This window comes from Tympanuchus pallidicinctus, unplaced genomic scaffold (assembly GCF_026119805.1).
Source record: "Tympanuchus pallidicinctus isolate F22 unplaced genomic scaffold, pur_lepc_1.0 scaffold7, whole genome shotgun sequence".
NCBI classification, from domain to species: Eukaryota; Metazoa; Chordata; class Aves; order Galliformes; family Phasianidae; genus Tympanuchus; species Tympanuchus pallidicinctus.
In genome coordinates this window covers 27,173,686-27,194,871 of record NW_026294791.1, presented here as the reverse complement: position 1 = coordinate 27,194,871, position 21,186 = coordinate 27,173,686, and the positions used below count along the sequence as shown (strand labels likewise).

Sequence of the window (21,186 nt, the reverse complement as noted above, 5' to 3'; positions counted from 1 at the left end):
TTTTCATATCAACCAATTTTGAATTAATCTTATGTATACATAGACAAGTCATATCAAACTGTTACCTTTGTTCAGTTGTAACTGTAGTGTATAGGATTTTTTAAGTACTTTTAACTACCTAGACACAATTTCCTTTTGCATCTCCTAATTTAAACAGCAATGTACTATTTGGAAGAGAGCAGTAAGCCCTAGAAAAATTGATTTTGTATTTTTGTTCCCCTCTTCCTTCCTTCCTTCCTTCCTTCCTTCCTTCCTTCCTTCCTTCCTTCCTTCCTTCCTTCCTTCCTTCCTTCCTTCCTTCCTTCCTTCCTTCCTTCCTTCCTTCCTTCCTTCCTTCCTTCCTTCCTTCCTTCCTTCCTTCCTTCCTTCCTTCCTTCCTTCCTTCCTTCCTTCCTTCCTTCCTTCCTTCCTTCCTTCCTTCCTTCCTTCCTTCCTTCCTTCCTTCCTTCCTTCCTTCCTTCCTTCCTTCCTTCCTTCCTTCCTTCCTTCCTTCCTTCCCTCCTTCCTTCCTTCCTTCCTTCCTTCCCTCCTTCCCTCCTTCCCTCCTTCCCTCCTTCCCTCCTTCCCTCCTTCCCTCCTTCCCTCCTTCCTTCCTTCCTTCCTTCTTTCAGTTGAAGTGGAGAGTTTCAAACACAGACTAAATGTAGTCATGTCTTAATTTTAAATGGGATTTAGGTATTAAAAAGCTACCATTTCTCACTTCTAAAAATCTGTTCCTATTGTTGTTTTATCTTGAACAGACGGAAGGAAAGATAACACTGACTATAAATAAGCTATTTTAAATGGAATATTTACTTCCTCTTCAGGCTAAATTCTGTGGACAGATAATGTGCAAGTTCACAAGTGAACTCAGTGAGTTTTATAGCTTTTTATATGGGGACAAAATTTTTCTCTATATTCAAATAACTATTTTGCTGTATTTAAAATAAGGAAGGATTAGGATGGCAGGATGATTAGAAAATGAATACACTTGTGTGTTTAATTTTTTGTCAATCTGGAGGTCATAAGATTCAGTGCATGGAGGTCATTCATTTCACAGCACTTTGTAGTAGGTTATGTGGGTCAGTAGTTAGTGCACTGGATTACCCTGCACTTAATCTGACTCTAATTCATAGAAAACACTTCCCTCTCAGTTTGCAAAGCAGTAAATGATAGTATTACTCCATACACGCATGAAGGTGTTAGAATAGTCATTGAAAAAATGTTGGGTTAATATTCACAGAAGTGAAATATAATTTAATTCTTTTATAATCAGCGAAATGTGTGATCCTCCAAGCAGAAATATTGTCCCAGGAGAAAATTCTGGTATCTTCATAGTGTCATATGAGAGTAAGATTGAGAGTTGGAAAAGGACCTGAGATCTTCAAAAGCACTTTCAATAGAAGTTAAAGTAACTGTAAAACTTAACAGATATAGGGACTTTTGAAATTCTTGAATTAAGAAATTAATCTCTAACAGCACTACAAATGTAAATAAATGAATGTACATTGATAATGCATTGTTCACAGTTAAGTATTGCACGGATATTTCACCTGTATTCTTCCCATGATCAGAGAGGTCATTTCCCCCTCTCTACCATTTACTCATTCTCTATTTTCCATACAACTTAATTTAAATAGCATTTTCTGCTTTTTCTATACTTCTTCTCTTTCTCACTCATTTCTCTTTTTTCTTCACTATTTTTCCAATGTCTGCTGAGCTCTCCTTACTTTTCCCACCATCTGGTTAGACAGCTGTTACTGATATTACTGAATGAAAACAGTTGTTCAGAAGCTGATTTTACCTGAGGATCCCTATGGAACAGAAAGTTCTGATGATCGGGACAGGTGAAATGATGCGTGAAACAAATCACAGTGGTTTAGAGAAAACTGATGTGGTACAGAAGTGCTGTACAGGCAACATGGATAGGCCCAGTTGAAGCAGAAATCATATAAAGAAACAAGTTACCAGCTACAGTGGGTTGAGCTATTAACTCGTTGGTAAATCAAGAGCAGGCTGTGCCCAACATATCAGGTTCACAGCATCTCTGGAGGGATGGGATGAAAAGGAAGTACAACAGAAACACTGACCCAGAACAGAGGAATGGATGTGAAATGAAGTAGTTGCTTCAGCCGCATGACAAGCTAAAAATTCAGAATACTTTTTCAAACAATATGCAGCCTGACTTTGTTTCTGGTTTGTCCTGCTTTTTGACTCCTATAGCAGAATTCTCTCTCCAAAAGGGAGCGAATCCTCATAGCCCTGGATTCCACAAAATAAACCACATGAATTTTAAGCACAGCCTGCTTAGACTCTGATGTACTTACCCAGATGGGTCATCATGAGGTGAGGATAACAATTCTTATCAGAATGTTTTAATAATTAAGACTGATGTCCGGGATGTATTTAAGTATGTGTTTAGCTTTATATCTATTAACCATTCTGGAGACTTTCAGATGCAGTCTGTTGTATAAATAGGTTTTATAAGATACAGTCAAACAGACAAAATCTTATAGAACATCTCACCAGATTCTTCAAATTCACTGTTATATGCATTCCAAGTTTCACTTATGCGGACCAGGTTCTCTTCCATGGCTTGAATGTCCATGTAGGGACAATTGCACTGGGGGAATTTGGGACCACACTGACACCAGCAATCATTGTCCTTGCAGATGAACTCTCCCTCTGAATTGCAGGCAATATAGCTCAGAGCTGCCTGGACAAAATGTTCTTGCAGGTACTCAGGCAGGATGACCTGAAGACCTTAAGGAAATAGAATAAGTATTATGTTATTAAACTCAAAAGAGTACTCAAGCCAAGCAGATTCCCATAGCTATATAAGATGGTTAAAAAATAAAATTAAGTTAAATAAGTTACAAAAAGAAAAAATACAGGAAAATTTACATGTCTTTCTGGCATTTGCGCTATGTCATGAATTTACTTTAATTTAATATATACATAAGTTGCTCTGAAAGTAATGCCTCCTTTATTTCCATGGAAACTACAACAGCTACAAAAAGCACAATAACACTATTTGATAGAGCAAATTCTCAGCTATGAAACACTTTTTGAGCAGTCACCACCATTAGCAATTCATTTTCACCAGCAATGAACAAGAGCCTGCATGCTACATTCACAAAAAATGTAGCATCTGTACTAGTGGATGTGATTCACTGTTTCACAGCTGCTACCAGTTGCCCAGGCAGCCTACCTTCCATTAGCCTGAACAGACAGAATTAAGAAGGTGTGAAATTCAGACTATACAGTGGGTGTGGTTGGACATTCCAGACAAGATTGGCAGTGTGCTCCAGTCTTCAAACAAGGCCTGCATGTATCATGTTGCAAGAGAAAGGAAGTCTTTTTCTCTGGCCTCACCTTCGAAGTATCAGCTTTCAGCTTAGTCAGTGTCAGAATGTAGCAGTCGGAGTTAATGATTTCCCTGGTTTCTGATGAATCCAGAATGATCACTTTCCTATCTCAAAAGACAGTGCACATCAATTCCCACTGAGAGCTGTGTCTTGAACTTTAAATTGAATGGGGAATTCACATGTACCACTCCATGAAGTATCATTTTAACTTCAGCTAATAATGGTGATACTAGGTCTCATCACTGCTAATGATGCAATTGAGGAATATGTCACCTTCTGCCTCATATTGGTTCAATAAGTCCTGACAAACTTGCATACGGCATTCTTTCTGTTCTGGGACCCAACTGGTGCAAACTTTGTGATATTTCAATGCTGCACCATGGTTTCCAATGTACTGAAACCAATCTTCACCTTTGTACAAAGTTTTTTGGACATAATTCACCAAGTTATGCAGATGAGTTGATTGAGATGCTCTCCATTTTGTGGTGTGACAGTTGCGCTTTACTGCTCAGAGCATGGCTGATCTTTCACGTTGCTGTCACCATTGCTGAACCACAACACCCACCCCTCATTGTGCTCACATTCACCGTTTGGTCTCCATCAACACTCAGTAAAAGTCAATAGATGCCATTTTTTCTGCATGAGAAATTCAGTTCTACACTTGTACTTCCTATGCATTTCCATGTCTGACTCCTGTCAGACTCCTCTGCTACCACCTGTTTCACAGCCACAAAATATAACAGAATGTTGGTGGAAAGGTTCAGCCTCTACTGCTATACTACCAACATTAGCCTCTGACACTGTGGACCAACATAATAATACAGGAGGCATTACTTTTGGAGCACCCGTTATTTATCTTACACTTCTGTCTTAGTGTGGAACATTCATTCCAATAGCCACTAACCTGTATTCCTCAGATCATATACTAGTGTATTTCTTTGTGGGGGAATTGTCAAAAGCAGAAATAGTGGATTACATCAACTTCTCCCTGATAGGAGACTGAATGAAGAGCCTTAGCTGTAAGAAGTTTTCACTATGGAAACCTGCAGATAAATCACAGTCCTTATACTAGAAGCTAACATAAATTTTGAGAGTGTTAAAGGGAAATCTGATTTGAAGACAGCAACAGTGGAAGTAAGGAAGCTGTACAAGCAGAAAAAAGATCTGGAGGTAAACATTGGACTTATTTTCCATGTTGGCTTTGACACAAGTAGATACACCTGAAATACAGATATGTTCAAATTACTCTAGTTATTTCTCCATGCTTCTGTAGACCCAGGCTAAGAAGAATTGGTAAATTGAGCTAGAAGGAATTTTAGGAAAATAAAATTAGCCATATATTTCATTTCTAAATATTGACATACAACAGCCTTTTTACCAAGTGTTTTAGAAAAATGTGTGCAATGATTCCATATGAAGTGAAACTATGTCATTTTGTGCAAAATTAAATAAAGAACAGTTTTGCTATTGATTTTTTGAGTGTATGGATTTATAAAGTGGTTTACTCCTCTTTCATCTGCCAGTACCTCAAGCAGACCCTGCAGGATGGGACCTGATCAATCACCTACAGAAAGTTCTCTGACTTCAGCATGCATCAGAACCAGCTAAAAGCAGATGTTTTCAAATAGATGCCTCCTCTCCTAAGGGATTTCAAATTACTATGAGACAGTCTGCTGGATATTCTGGGTAAGTATATAAAATCCTGAGAAAAAGAATTCATTCATTCAAAGAATTCATTTCTACGAAAGGTTTAGCATAGAGAAGGGAAGGATGTTTGTTGATTAAAATTCTTCTGCTGTGTCTCAAATCCCCTTGCAAAGCGTTTTCACACTTTACCATGCCATGAAATGTAGAGGTCTTGCAAAAACATATGTTGTACTGAGGTATCAGAATAAAAAATTTAGAATATTTTTGACCAGAACTTTATTAATCTGAAAACAATTGACCATTCTTTATATGATTTCAATGATGGGAATTTGTAATTTTATATAGAAACTTTGTTAGTTACCTGTAACTATTAGTTCTTTGGCTACAACAATCAACTGATAGGAAAAAAACGAAACAAAACAAAAAAAAAAAACAAAAACCATGAACAAAACCAACCAGTGAAGTACACTGTAAATTTTGATTTGTCAGTTGTGATTACTCTGAAGCAAATAGAATCTCTCTGGAAAAAGTGAAGCTTATTTCTCAGTATATTGGTAGTTTGTGAGACACGTTTCTCTTACACAAGCACTTGAACAATTTCATAGAGATTTATTCCTAAATATTAGGTAAATAAAAATATATCTGTAACAGTAATTTTATAATCTTTCCAGGTAGAAAGCCATATTATAGATGCATGACAATATTATTAAAAGCTGGTCTGTTTGTACCTTTCTCTGCCTTATATCAAAACGTGTAAAACTCTTGCTACCATAGTATACTTCCTCAATGCACAAATGTATTTTTGAAAAAAACTTAGAATTCTGATAGAAAAAGAAAGCCCAAATAAGCAGCCCTGTCTTGTTCAATTTCTATATGATAAGCATGAAATAGTTGTAGCAGTTGTGTTACTACATTTCTCATGACAATGTAATGGCATGTGTCAAACGGCTCTCTGACTAAAGCAAAGATTAATTTCCAAATTTTAACTGACAAACATCGTGCAAATTCTAGAGACCTTTAAAAACAGTGAATGATTTATGGATACATTCTATTCACTGCACTGCAGTGAAAATGACAAGTTCTTTTGAAAAATAATTATATTTTCAATGAAATCATGCCTTTTGCACCCTTCCCACCTAATGGAAAGAGAGAGGAAAGGCAAAAAAAAAAACAAAACATGGATGTACTAAACAAGTAATTTTTCTCTAGCAGCCAATCTTAATAATCAGCAACAACTTCACTCTATATGTCCAACTCATGTATAAAGCAATATCAGTAACTTTTACAGCTTGAAATAACTGTTTAATTAAGACCCATACTCTTCTGTCCTTGAATGTACAGTTAGGCATAAACATATAAATCATAGAGAATTTAGTCTGTTTTCACAGCAGTAATTGAAAGTTGTCCGCATTGAATTTGTTTAACTGAAAATGAACAAACTTTAAGACAGTATATTCAGTAAAAAATTAAGACAATTACTAGAGGCTCACTTTCAACAATGTTTAGGTGCCTAACATGCAGATATACACTTACTGCAATTTATTAAAAATGAATCAGAAGTGATACCACTTTACACGTTTTTCTAATGAGTGAGATATCTAACCTTACAGGTTTTCTTATAAATCCCAAATGAGCCTTTGCACTTTGCATTACTCAAGGACTTTGCAAATCTATGCCCTGTTCCTCTGGTGAATCTGTTCATTCCAGTGGGACAATGGGTTACTACTCAAAATGTGCAAAGCAGGCTAAGCACAGGAAATATCATTCCTTGCTTGGTAGAACTTATTGGAATTTGGGCTTTGTGAAAGGTGAGCAAGTCATTGCTAAGTAGAGATGCAAAATGTTAACAGCATTATTCAGATTATTTTCTGATGGGTAAAGAAATTTTTTCAATTTGAAAGGCAACATGAGTTATTGACATTTCCTTCACTTTGCCTAAAATGTAGCTATTGCACACACACACACATACACAAAGAAAAGATAATGACCTTTTATGAGGAGGAAAAAAAGAAAAACAAATAGCGTGATGAATGTCATCCTGTTCCAAAACAAATTAATGAAATTACACCTACATACCTTGCAACTGAATCTTATTTTCAGGACTCTGAACCAGAACAGAACTGACAGAATCTAGGTTGTCATAGTTACTGCAGCCAAGAGGACCAGTCCGCGTTTCTGTTACCTGATGGTAAGGGAATGGAAAAGCATTTGCTGTGTTATTCAAAACAGTCTGAAGAGTTCAGAAGCTTGTTTCATAAAATTTCCCTTTAATTCAACTGTCTGTATATTTCAGACTTAATTAAGATGAAATAGATTATTTTATACAAGAAAAGTAAGACTGCAAATGTTTCACCAGTACAACAAACTTTGGAGAGTGCAATTTTGATAGCAGGGCACCACTACCAATATTTTAGCTAATAAACATGTAATGATGATTTATTTCTTCGTACTGTGGAAATCAAAATGAATTTAACAAATACAGTTTATAAAAATGCAGATTAAGATTTTCACTGATGAAAATTGTGCACACAGAATCATGGAATCATGGAATCATAGAATCACAGAATGCCTTGTGTTGGAAGAGACCCCAGGGATCATCAAGTTCCAGCTCCCTTGCCACAGGCAGGGCCACCAAACTGCAGATCTGGTACCGCCGCAGTTGGGCATGGCAATTCCTTGTTGAAATCATGGTAAAAAATGGAATTTTTCTGTGTAGCAAAGCAAGATTTAGAAGTAAAAACTTTTGATGAGGTGCAACATTTTCCATCTAGGAAAGGTCTAACATAAGGTTAGGTCACATCCTGCCTGTTGTGATCAGGGGTGTAACCATAGGATCGAAATACAGCAATAACTGCCACAAATAGAACATTATTTTAACAGCTGAGGATTGTGCTTGTTAACACAAGTAGTTTGTTAAAAAAGTAAATATATTATTAAGAATAATAGCATCAACAATAATAAAGATAAGTGGTCCACATAATTTATGGATTATGTAGATGGTTCTTGTAGACTTGTAGACTGTCTATGAAACAATTACAAAAGCAGGTTTATTTTTAAATGCTACCCTAAATAAAAAAAAAGAAAAAAAAAGGAAAAAAAAAAGAAAAAAAAAAAAGAAAAAAAGAACAGGGGCCTAATTCAGTTTCTCAGCAATGAGGTGCTGCCACCTTTGAAGCACTGCTGTGATGCCCAGAGGGCTGGCTGGCAGCAAGGCAGTATCTCAATGATTATTTTAGCCTGTATAAGTAGAAAAATAAAATCCTAAATCCTGAAGACAAGTGGGTACACCACAATCTCACTATTATTCTTTTTTTTTTTTAAGTGGATTGAACGGTGTTGAAAACTCATGGCTTTTGATTCTTTCTCCTTAGTATCGAGTCCAAGCAGAAAGGATAGTAAAAATGAAACAAGCAGAGCTGTAGCAGAAAATGTTGGCCATGGGATATCTTCCCACTTTCCCTTACTGCCAAAATACAACCAATTCCTCCATCATCCACCTCAACAAGCTGCTCCCAGCTACTTTGTTGGAACTTCCTTGCTCTCTTTGCTTTGCCATCCTAGATGTCTTTGGCATTTACCTCTATTTGTTGATTTGTCTCTGACAAGGTGATTCTGTCATCTGTTACTTTGAGTATTATATTCTATGCCAAATCTCCTGGAGAATAAGCCTAAGTTTTAAGGTCAAAGAGCTCCTTTCAAAAATATGAACCTCCACCAAGCAGTAGACATCTAGCAATAATGCTTATGAACAGAAGGAATCCTTCCATTTCAATAATCTCATTTGAAAGCAATATGGAGATTTGCTGAAATAATCCATGAAAGTTCATGTTGCTTAGGATCACCTGGTGCTCTTACACCAGCACATGTGAATGGCTGCAACAGGATCATATCTTCACACTGTTTTGTATTTTCCAAGTCCTAACATTTTCACAAAGTAATGTGAAATCTTGGGCTATTCACTTGCACCTTTCTGTCACTTTGAACAAGTGTTCCTGGCAATGGAAAATGAGATCTTCTGCAATGCCAGCAGCCTGTAGAGAGAACACACAGAACTGGCTTCAGCCAAATCTCTTAGCAGAGTGCCAACAGTGCAAGGAAATGAGATCAAGTCAGGATCTCTCTTCCCTGCACACATTTGGCAGTTTTCAGTATTTATACCGGGGCCAGATTTACCTTGTTTTTTGCTTAATCATCCAGAATCAGTGTAAAGATTCTTGCATGGCTATCAGATTTGGCTGGGAAATGGGCAGAATGACAATTTACCCATAATGCTCAAGTTTTCTCCTTCTCCCAAAAGTGATCTAAAATTCCTTTATAAAATCTTATTTTTTGTTGCATACCCACCTCACATAAGAAATCCTTATTAATTCATATAACAATAAAGACAGGCGTGTACATTAAACAAGATAAATAGCCAGAAGACAGAAAAAAAGGGATGATGGTTGTTATGAATTTTGTCCTAGTTCTGAAAGACTCTACTCAGCATATATGCATGAAATTCTATCTACAAAGACCCATTTTTTTATATATATTCTATTATAATTTTCAACCATCTTTCAATAAAGCAATCCAACTTCATAAATCCTTATGAAATGGAAGACCTACAGAAACAATTCTTATTCATTCTTTTATTCTTACGGCTCTTGACATTACAATATAAAGAAGATTAGTGTCTGTGTAATTATGGTGTGCCATTTTGTTCATGAAGGTTTATTCTTCACTTGGATGATGCAAGACACAGGTAGTGATAACTGTTGTTTTGATTATGGGAGTGTGGTGCATGTGGTGTATGTGGGTATGCACAGAAGCAGAATGGGAAAGAGTTTATCCATAAGCTGCTTTTAATTATATTTTTTTTCTAAGGACCAGTCATACAAAATAACTTAAGAAAGTTACTCCCAAATGTGATACTTCTGTCTTGATCCAGCTGTTAATAAAATTATTGACAATTTTTCATGTTTTGTCTGTGATAGAAAAAAAACCTGCAATAATAGAAGCAACACTGGAAAGGAAATGGCACTTCTTTAATTATCTTCCAAACACAGAAGTGTGGCTATATTCAGACTCAAGATCACAGTTGAAGTGTTTTGTCTGAAGGCGTATAATAAAAAATAATGCAAAAACAGGAGAGGGCATGTTAAAATGTAAATGCAAAGAATTTTTTAAGATGCAAGCATAGTCCAGAAGAGATTGCAGATGAACAAAGAGCACTGTAATCACTTGTTTCATAAGAACTAGACCCATAGTCTGTGAAGAACACTAACTCACAAAGCAAAATACAACAGACCAAAGTTATTTAACAACTAAAAGCCCATAAGAACCAGTAAACAAAATATGTGTAAAACCATTTGACAGAAACCAAGCAGGCTATTCTCAAGTGCATTGTTTTCAAAAATTATCACAGCACAGGTTTCCCTGGGCAGCAGGGCTTTCAGTTCTCAGAAATAAGCCGTAACATTTGGTATTAATGAGGAAAATGCCTACAGTTTTCAGTCAGTTAAAAACTCATAACCATGGTGATAATGACCCGATTACAAGTGCACAGAGAACATACCTCCCAGCACTTAAGCAGAGCTGAATTCTTGTGATATCAGTGGGTAGTATTTCCCTGGGAAACTGTACTTTTTTTTGTCCACAATAATTAAGCCTTATAGAAGGCTTTCCTAATAAAAAAGGAACACATTTCTGCAGAGATTTTGGTCCTGGTGGGTCCTTTCTGTTGCACATAGCTAATATGCCTAGCTACATGCCCAGGCAGAGACAGTGCACTGTCTTGCATAAAGGACTGTCCTCTTTACGAAGATTCTTTGAAAATGTATTTGGCTTCTAAGGAAGACAACTAAGCCAGCATAAAGGAGAATGAGACAATGCTAGGAAAATCAAAACAGAAAGCTGTATTCATATTCCTATTGCCAACTCTAAACATTAAAATAGTGAATGAGAAGAAATTCCTTGTATATATGTGACATTAGTGATGGAAGAAGTTCTCTTCTGAATGACTGGTGCAATAGAAGGATGAACAAAGTTGTGCAGGGTAAATCCAAAGCAAATACTGGAGTGGCTTGATATTTTGGAGGATTGTCTGAGGAAGAGGAAAAACTGTACTTCTCATTCAATATAGCTAAGGAACCATTAGGTAAAGCCAGATCCTGCCATTATTGTTCACACTAAGTCCTTTCATCCATAAATCATTCAGTGGGATAAATTGCATAGTAACAGTATTTGGCAGTTCCACAAATAATAGAACTCCCTAGAGTAATTACACATTATCAGTAATCAGATGTAAGAGTCAAGTGGAACACAACATCTTCCAGTAGTGCCGCAAGGGGCATGGTTCATCTCATGATGGTAGGCAGATGTCTATAAAGGGTGAATCACACCTCTGGGCTACAAAACCTAGTGCATATGTGGCCTTGATATTGAATAGAAGGGTCACAAATGCTGTCTATCTCCCCCATCCTTCCCCCACGGGCTGCAGGTTTGCTCTGTGCTTCTGCTCTGTGCATGGAGAACCTTCTACCATCTCCTCCACAATGAAAGCCTCTGCCATGTAAGCTCAAGCAACTTATTTTTCTTTTTTTTTTTTTTTTTTTTCTCCCTAGATTCTGCAATTATTTTCACAAAAGCACTTTTCTTTCAGCACCTTCTTTTAGCAGAGAATAATTGCTACAGTTACCGTTCTGTTGCCCTTTGTGTGTCATTGAGCATAGTAGGGCTTCCACTAATTAGTGTATAATTGAAATAACACAAATCATCTGAATGTTCCAAGTACTGACGCTTGTCGTGCTAGCAGATAGATGAACGTTTAAGAGAGGCTTAGATAAACCAACAGAAAACACAATGTCAGGATTTGGAATAATGTTTCGGGAGGGGAAGTATTTATTTATTTATTTTAGATTTGCCAACATTCTAAAGCCGTATCCGATAGGCATATAACATTTTCTGCACATTTTCTTTTAGCATTGTCCATACTGTTAGTATAGGTCTGACTTTTTCATTCAAAGAGCCCACTAACTCAGATGACCTGGAATGTCTCTTATCTTATATTTATCTCAGAGACAGTAAACTTAATCTGCCAGCAAATGAAATTAGTTGCACAAATTTCATTAACCAGGCAAAGTGGAATAAGGACTTGCAGGTTTTTATACAAGACGGTGGTTTTTTTTAAGGCTAACTGTTTAGTTTCATCTGATAGGAAGCAATCATCTATCAAGTCTCTTCTCCACAACTTCAGAGAACAATTTATTATCTGTTAATTCTAGGAAAACCTATAAGAACATCAAAACAAGCCTCTGAATTTATGCTGTGCCACAGAAAAAAAATAGAGAAGAAACTGAACCTGCCAGGGCTGTATCAGTTCTGAGCTAGCAGAACACAGACATAAATTAAACAGCCTTCTAAAGATAATTAAGGGAAAGATGGAGGAAGGAGGAAAAGATGATTACACTGTTCTATAACTCTGACTCTGCAAACCATGCAACAATTCTGCGGCTTTGGAACTTGAAAGTGAGGAATTCCCCATGCTGAAATCACTGGCAACACTGACATGTCTGACACTTGGAGCCACGATTTTCCCTTTTCAAGTGTAGTTGAATTTACACCATGTGTCAGATGCCACATTCCTATGCATCTGTATCTTAAGCAACGGGGAAGTTCCCATGAACCGAGGCTGTCTGGGACCAGTGCAAGAGCCTTTATTACCTGCACTCTCAGCCTTACACAGAGACGATAGGCATTCATTTTTCCTTCTAACTAGTTTTCAGAAACGTGCGAGAGTGCAGTTCTCTTTTGGAAAAGTAATGTACACCTTAGAAAAGATGCAATAAAAGCTGAACATTTTGTTTTAGCTTATGCTTAGATAGTGCTGCTTCCCTACATCTTACTTATATGAATGCTTCTATTATTTTTTTCACAACTTCTATTGGCTAGGGCAACAGCTGAGCTATAAAGAATAAATGAAATCTGTGTATTCTGCTTATAAGATAAAATTAGAAACAAAGAGCACAGAACAGGTTACAAATTAAAATAGCATTTCATGCATAAAAAAATTGCAAAGTATCTGCAGAACACAAAAACGAAGCTGTACTGAAGCACAACCTACTTCAGAGTCCTCGCTCCTCTTCCAAACACATTACAATTTCTATACAATAGAGAACATCTCCAAAGGAATCCTGGGGCACCTACTGTAAACGGAGACTGTTTTGCCCAACTGCAAAACCCACTCAAGGACTTTCCATTATTTGCTCAGATCCTATGTACCATGCTGAGCATACTCAGATTCTTCACTGCATCCCCATTCATTTTTACAAAGACAGAACCACTTTGTAATTCTTAAGGCTCTCAGATATTATGAGTAATAATTGTACTGCAGCTGGATGTAAACTCATTTTCTTAAGATGGGAAAAATGTACCCAAAAAATGCAAGTCCTTCCTTCCAGAATCAGAATACAAAGTCAAATCTTCTATTTTGAAGCCACAAAAAAAAAAAGGTCAGGATCATTGTAAAAATGATCTTTAGACAATTTTTGGACCACGTTAATGTGGCCAGCTTTAAAATTACATATGTTAAATTTGAAGAAAAAAATAATTTTTATGAAATTATAAAAATATTTGCTAAAGGTTAACATTAGGACTTGAAATATAAACAGAATAAAAAGAATTAAAGCCAAAGCCCAAAAATCAGAGTGATAAGGGTAGGTTAAATAAGATCCAGACTTCACAAAGAGATCCTACCCGTGTTTAAATATGTCCGTGTAAGTTTAAAACTTAGTTGCTTTTTTTGTATAATCCTTCAAAATTTACTAAATTGAGCTATCCCCAGGCTTTTTATTTCCTCTCCTTGAGTGCAGTGCAACTAAGCTACTGATTTATTCTTGATGTCTGTAGCACTACAGTTCCTAACTCTGCCCCCCACATACTTTGACGGCTGAAGCAGGACGTTTTACACGTCCATTTTATTTTACCATGCTCCAGTCAAACCACCCCTTATGGGGCTGTCATTCCAACCTCTCAAAAGAAATCACATTACTGTCCATAATATGCATGTCTGCTGGTTTGCTCTCCGTCTGGGTCATATGTATGTTATCAGGCATTTATTTTTAGGTTCTGTCCTTCTTGCTTCCTACTCACTCATTCCCTCTGGTAAATGGCTGTAACACTTTTGCCCTCTCATTGGTACTGCCAATTCACAATATACAGTTTTTGCAAAATTACTGGTTTTATGATACACTTTATTATACATTTTCCAGCCTAACCACCAAGTTATCAATAACAACTAATGTATAATTTAATCATTAAATACCTCTCAGCTTTTCAAATTAAAGGGAAACTCTTGACTAAAAGCTAAAATGGTTGTAGAAATATGCAAATATGAAAATATGAATTCCTCCAGTGTTAGCTGAATCGTTCAGCTAAATAGCTCTGTAAGTTTGATTAGTTACACTGTTCCATGACTATTATGTAATTTAATCTGTGGCAAAAGCAATCTTTTGTCTTTAAAACTCACAAATTTATAAAAAAACATATGGAGAATGTTTGAGATTGGAATCTGAATCCAAATTTTGATGCATTAAACTTATCTATATGACATGCATAGTACACAGATACAGATAATATGATTCTTATTCAAAGTAGGCCACTAAGACTTGCCAACTCTATTCTCATTGCAAGACTGTGAGTGCTGCTGCTTAATTCCACAACTGAGCCATGGCTTTTATATCACCCAGGTTGTTGTGATGGCTTAAATTGTGAGATTCTCACGATATATAGGAAATCTCAGTAACATTTAGGCTCTATGTTATCCAAACTACTTCTACAGGCTTGGGTGTTAAGAAAATCTTTATGGGGCTGAGGGGGTGGGAATAAATAAGACAGTGTACATGCTGGTGGTCAGAAAAGTGATACTTATAATTTACTGTAATCGATCTTCATAGGGAAGTTACTCATGGGTACATCTTCCCAGATTTCTTATTTCTGTTCCAGATGCTACTGTTCAGGCAGCAGTGCCAGTGTTGACAGGATTGATTCAGACAGACAGAGCAGTTGAGGAAGCGCCAGGGAAGAAAGATTGGAAAGAAGGCTTTTTATTTGGGATATCAACTTGCTATGTTAGGTCAACTTTCTGAAAGCGTGAGGTGAGTTTAAACAAGGCAAGTGCAAATACACTGAACCTTTCTCTTCTCTGAGACTAAATGATCAAATTATAAATATTCACACTGTTCTAGGTAAAAATCTCTGTAATAAACCAAACAAATACTGTAATCGTTAACTGATTGTATATGATGAAAAAATTCCAGTGCTATTTTTAATGCAAACGGAAAGCATTGCCAAATAACCATTTTCCAGCAAAGATCAAAAATTAAAAGAGCAAAGTTCCTCATGTTTATTCTAAAACAGAAAAAGAAAAGCAGACCCACACATCTTATCACTGTATTTTAACCAAAGATATAAATTGCTTTGCATTATAAAACGTTATATATTATATAATACATATATTATTTATATATATTATTTATTTCCTACAACAATATATGTGGCTCAGCATTGTTGTGAATGCCATATTTCAAATGCTTAACAAGATTAAGAATAAAGTCTACTAAAAGAGACTAGAATTGCATGGCAGAAAAATTATTACTGTATATCTTCAATCTGTTCTCTGTACTTCTTTATCACCAATTATTTTTTGCACATTAAGGATTTCATGAAAAGTCAAAGGAAGAAAAAGGAATTATTTTCATTTTCAAAGCTCGAATTCTTCATGGAGAAGATATATTTTCTTAAAAATCTACTAGATAGGAGACTGTGACCTCCATTTAGCAGGTTTATTACGACTGTTAGGAAAACAAATTGAGCTAGTATAGCTAAGGCAGTATAGTTCTGCTATGGTATTCTCATTTTATTTTTTCAGAAAGAAAATATCAATGGAGGAGTACTGCATCAATTTGAAATACAGTAACTATTTCCAGGGAAACGGTATTAATTTGGGTAATCTATAGAAAGAAAATGAAAAACAGTTTGATAAGAAGATTGTGGTTGAGGTTGTATGGAAAAAACCTTGATCTCAGCCATATCAAACTGCGCATAGAGAAACTTTACTGGCTTCATTGACTTCAGTAGAACTTCTTTATTGAATAAAGTTAAAATTACACAACTCAAAATTAAAAATACTTTCATTTTGAACTCTTAATTTAGCAATAAAATCTATAAAACAATGATGAAAATACCATCATTTCAGATGTGAAAGAGCTGAAATCAAAATACAGTAATCACAGAAAATGTTCTGAATGAGTAAAGAATTTTTTTCTTAAAGCCAGCTTCTGTCACTGCCTATATTGACATTATAAGCATTATGTTTCTAGAGCTTTCATTATAGTTATGCTGTAGAAATTTAAACCCTGCTGATGTGCTGTGTGAAGCCCTGAAGGTAGAAATAATTCTGAGTTGCAGAAGAAAGCAATGATGCAATTCTCATAATGAGCTGCCTCTTAAAGATATAAACATGATGGATATTTTCAGAGGTGTGTTGTACCATTAAATTAACAGTTTCAAGAGGGATACAGCAGTTTTAACTGTAACTCATAACAGCAAAATATATGAACATATCTTAAAAATTCCATTTGAAAAACAATACATATACTGAAATCTTTCATTATTCATTATCTTATTTTTCTGAAAGCTTATTGCTTGTGACTCTTCTGAGACTCCATTATCCTGACATATTCTTCCTAATCTGACCTCGCGTTCATACATGCTGTTGATGTGTAGTATCCATTATTTCCTTGGGTTCAGAGATAGGGAAAGATTCTCCAAATTTTATAGCCCTTTCTTGATGTTTTCTGACCTGCTTTCAGGCAGCAGCTGTCAATTAGAGAGTTCAGAACTACATTGCTCAGCCAACACACAAACCACTGCACAACCAAAGACCAAATAGAAATCCATGAAAATCTGACTGCCTCAAAATTAATCCTTGAATGCTCCACCTTTAATGTATGTATCAATATTTTCACTTTTGATCTTGCAATGTTAAAACCGTCCTTCTTTAATTTTCTGACTGTTTTCCTTCGGTTTCAGAGGGAGGGAAGGGGAGGGAGGGGAGGGGAGGGGAGGGGAGGGGAGGGGAGGGGAGGGGAGGGGAGGGGAGGGGAGGGGAGGGGAGGGGAGGGAAGGGAAGGGAAGGCAAGGCAAGGGAAGGGAAGGGAAGGGAAGGGAAGGGAAGGGAAGGGAAGGGAAGGGAAGGGAAGGGAAGGGAAGGGAAGGGAAGGGAAGGGAAGGGAAGGGAAGGGAAGGGAAGGGAAGGGAAGGGAAGGGAAGGGAAGGGAAGGGAAGGGAAGGGAAGGGAAGGGAAGGGAAGGGAAGGGAAGGGAAGGGAAGGGAAGGGAAGGGAAGGGAAGGGAAGGGAAGGGAAGGGAAGGGAAGGGAAGGGAAGGGAAGGGAAGGGAAGGGAAGGGAAGGGAAGGATCTGAAGAACTTTTTAAATGATGGCAAGAGCTGTGTGAAAGCTGTTAAAGACTCTCGTTTACATTTGTCTTTTTGCAGCCTGTCTCAGATTGGAGTTTTCCTTTCCTATCTCTTCCTCTCCTCTTCTCCACCCTCTTCCCATCTCGTTCTCCATAGGATAATTATCTGAAGTCTTTCTGAAAGATCTGTCCTAGCATCTGCAATATGTGCTATTTTGTTGCTTTGAAGATATTTCATGCTGTGTGACCAACTAGGTGGCAATGTTATAACTCATTGCACACATTCTTCTATGTACTTTATCGAAAATATAATGAGGCAATGTGGTCTGTATTAGAGGCTGCTAAAGTACATCGTGTTGCAGCTGCTGTGATGCATTGTGCCAATTATGTTGCTGAGTATGCATTCTGTGAGTGTTTAGTAAAATGTGATTGCATTAACTTGCTAGTTCTTCCCCCCCCCCCCCCCCATTTCTCTTACTGTCTTGGATAGTGAGGGTCAGATTCTCAGAGTGTTCTTTTACACCAAATGAAGAACTGACCTCTACACTACCTTTGAGGGAAAGCAGTTGTGGAGTTTTTACTTAATTAGAACTCCATTGTCCAAGTGAATTAAAGTTATTTTTAATTTCGTGTCTTTAAGCGCTCAAAAAATTATATGGCAGTTATTCCTTGATCTTTACATTTTGTGTATTCTTAGAATTATTTAATGGCCCACACACAGCACTCATGATATTTTGTAACATCTGTGGATAATTTGGTCCAAAGATCTCCAACATCTCCCAGACATAAATATACAAAGCCTTAGATAGTTTAATTTTAGAAATTCAGTGCTGTGCAGCAGCATGTGGTACCAAGGTGCCAGAGATACCAGAGACTGAGCTTCAGACAACGAAGGGAAGTACAGGGTCGCTCCTTAGCAAATAAACTCTGTTGAGAAATGCAATGTAATTGTTTCAGCACAGCATTACAGTGCTACCGTCATGTCGTGTTCAGTATTTCACATTTTTGTTAATGTACAAGTTCTGTTGATGCTAGCTGTATGTACTAGCCTCTGTGCCATGAAGCATGGCACAGTCTAGCCAGACTCAAAGAACAGAATATCAGCTAAGCTCACATTACTAAAAGGCCCTTAGGAAGAATGTGATGCTCAAAAAGTAGTGGAAATCAGAAACCAAAATTCAGATCCCAATTGGGCTGGTAAGATAAGATAATAATTTAAACTTAAACATTTATACCTATGCATATACATAGTTGAGTTGTAAAGCTTCTAATAAACTGTGAGATTTTCAAAGTAGCCTGCAGAAGTACTGAATTCTCAGCAAAATTTCATGGGAGTTTGCCACCTCAAGACAAAAGATTCATGGCTTTTCTTTGAAATGGTTAATTACTATCACCATAAATACCTAATGCAGAAGATACAAACTTCTGAAGAGGGACAGTGTCTTCTGGCTTTTACTTCCCAAGTGTGTTTAATTAAACTCACATTTACTATTTAACTTCTTCAATGGAGTCAACAGAAAACTGATACATTAAGCATTTTCAGCTCAGTGTTTCTAACTGTAATTTTACAAGCTCCTCCTGGGCACGAATCTTTGAGCTTCCTCAATTCTGGTCACTTACAAGGCTGGGGTCTTAAATCCTTACCACAAACTAAAAAGAAAAATATTCAGCAAGAAGAGTTCAAGATCTAAACTTCAAAAGCTTCAAAATTTGGCAACAAAGAAAAATTGTGAAAATGTTTAGGATTCTTCAGGAATTTGACAACAGAATGAGTCTTTAGCTACTCAGCATTTCTACTTTTGATTACAGCAATTAGTTGAAGCCACAGAAAAGCACACTCAAATAGGAGATATGAAAGAAAACAAAAAGAAGGCAAGCTTTTTCAGACCAAACAAAGAAGCAAGCAGACAAACAAAAGGTCTGGATTTCAGAATGAGTTTTGAGTGAAAAGCTAATTTCATTACATTTCAGTTTCCTCTCTTGCAGCCTACCGTGAGTTATTCATGGGTTAATTATAGGTAATCAGATATATTTACCATTGCAATAGATCCCTCTTATACACTATTTGTAATCTACAGTTTTCCAAGAAAACGAAGTGCTTAAATTTCTAATAGTTAAAAAAAAAAAGGAAAAAAAAGTGTTTTGGGGAAAGAAAAAGCAAATTGCACAATAAAATTTAATTGAAATGAGAGGGCAGATCCTCACTGATGGTTATTCATTCTCACTCACATGGAAAAAATGGGCTGTAATCTGGCTGTAAATAGCTGCTGGAAAATTCAATTTATGCATCTGTTCTGTTCCCTCCTGTTCTTTTGATGCAACGTAGCTGTCCTTCAGCTGCTTGGACCCTAAGCTAACACCTACACTATTTACCTTCCCCAATGCCCTGAATCATTTTCCCTAGAAATAAGATCTGTTCTGGGACATAAGAAGATTTCCTCCAAAACACAGCTAATATAGCACTTCGTTTTATTAAGCATCAGTGTTATAACTGCCTGACGTAAATGTGTTTATCCCTTTGCAACATGTAGCAATATTATTCCATAATATTTAATCTTCCATGCTGTCAATGTGTTTCTTATCTTTTCTGCATAACTTCACTCAGCAAGCGATTAGCACAGCCTCACAATTATGGTCCCATAAAGCACCCTGCTCTTCTCAACACAGCACTGCAAATCCTAGACAGGGGCAGGTAGTGGTGTGAGCTAACTCTCATTGATCACAGAGGTAGTTTGACAGTGGCATCTAACAAACAGGACTCAGGGTCACTTGTGTAGGAGCTTATATTACTGTTTCCCAGCTGTTAAGAGAGCAGAAAAAAGCTGGGATACTATGCATTGCCCTACCCAATCTACCCAAAACTGAAAAAGCCTCCTAACCAAGTGTTAGGAGGATGAGTGCTTGATCTCAGAGTAGTACATTCTGCCACTGGGTCATTCTGCCACTGGGCAGCAACGAAACACATTGTTAGAATCACAGAATGTGCTAAGCAAAGTTGTGAACTTCAAGTCTTGTTTACATCATCCATCAATCAGGTGAAGGGAAAAGATCGGTCATATTGATTACAGTCATTGGATAGTTCTGGGTTGTAGGTCGTTTGACCTTCCCCTGGACCTCTGATTATGATTAGATCTTCAATAGATTCAAATTAGTATGGCTGTACACAGGCAAGAACAACACTGAGCAGGAGCTGAGAATATTGCTTGTTAAAGACAACACAAAAAGAAAGAAAAACATTTGCTGGCTTTATTTGTATTATGCTTCCATAAGTTTAGAGGATTTTATCCAATACAAGGAGCGCACACTCCGTCATCCTAATATGCATGTTAATAGGGAGACTTAACAGCTGTCAGTGCATCTGAAGAGAAATGTTCATAGGAAAAAGCATCTAAAATGAGCATACAAGAGAAGTAATGTTGGATCTGTAATATTTCAAATACAACAGGATATGCATTCAAGTAAATGTGTATGCAAATTACATGCAGCCTCGAGGCTCTTGGAGAGTTTCCAGTGATGCCCTCGAGGCTGCAAACTGCTGATTTAGCATATGAGCCTAACTACTATCAGTAAAATGAATGCATTAAAATAATATTGGAAGAATGTACGTATCAGGGACTTTTAAATAAGGTAAATATTGGTATAGGATCTGGGTAGCTCCCATGAATATTTGATTTCCAGTTGGAAAATACTGTGATTTTGTGATTTTTCCTCATTTTATGTGCAATAAACAATGAAAA

The 21,186-nt window shown here is 36.8% G+C and overlaps 1 protein-coding gene across 1 annotated transcript in view; it reads right to left on the bottom strand.

Annotated features, from left to right (window-relative positions):
- The window catches only part of BRINP3 (BMP/retinoic acid inducible neural specific 3), a 207,845-nt gene that overhangs the window by 56,354 nt on the left and 130,305 nt on the right, over positions 1–21,186 (bottom strand). The window contains exons 5-6 of the mRNA XM_052665685.1: positions 7,071–7,176; positions 2,506–2,742 (exon numbers count right to left, since the gene is read on the bottom strand). Of these exons, the coding sequence (XP_052521645.1) occupies positions 2,506–2,742; positions 7,071–7,176 (343 nt within the window). The remainder of the gene's footprint in view (positions 1–2,505; positions 2,743–7,070; positions 7,177–21,186) is intronic.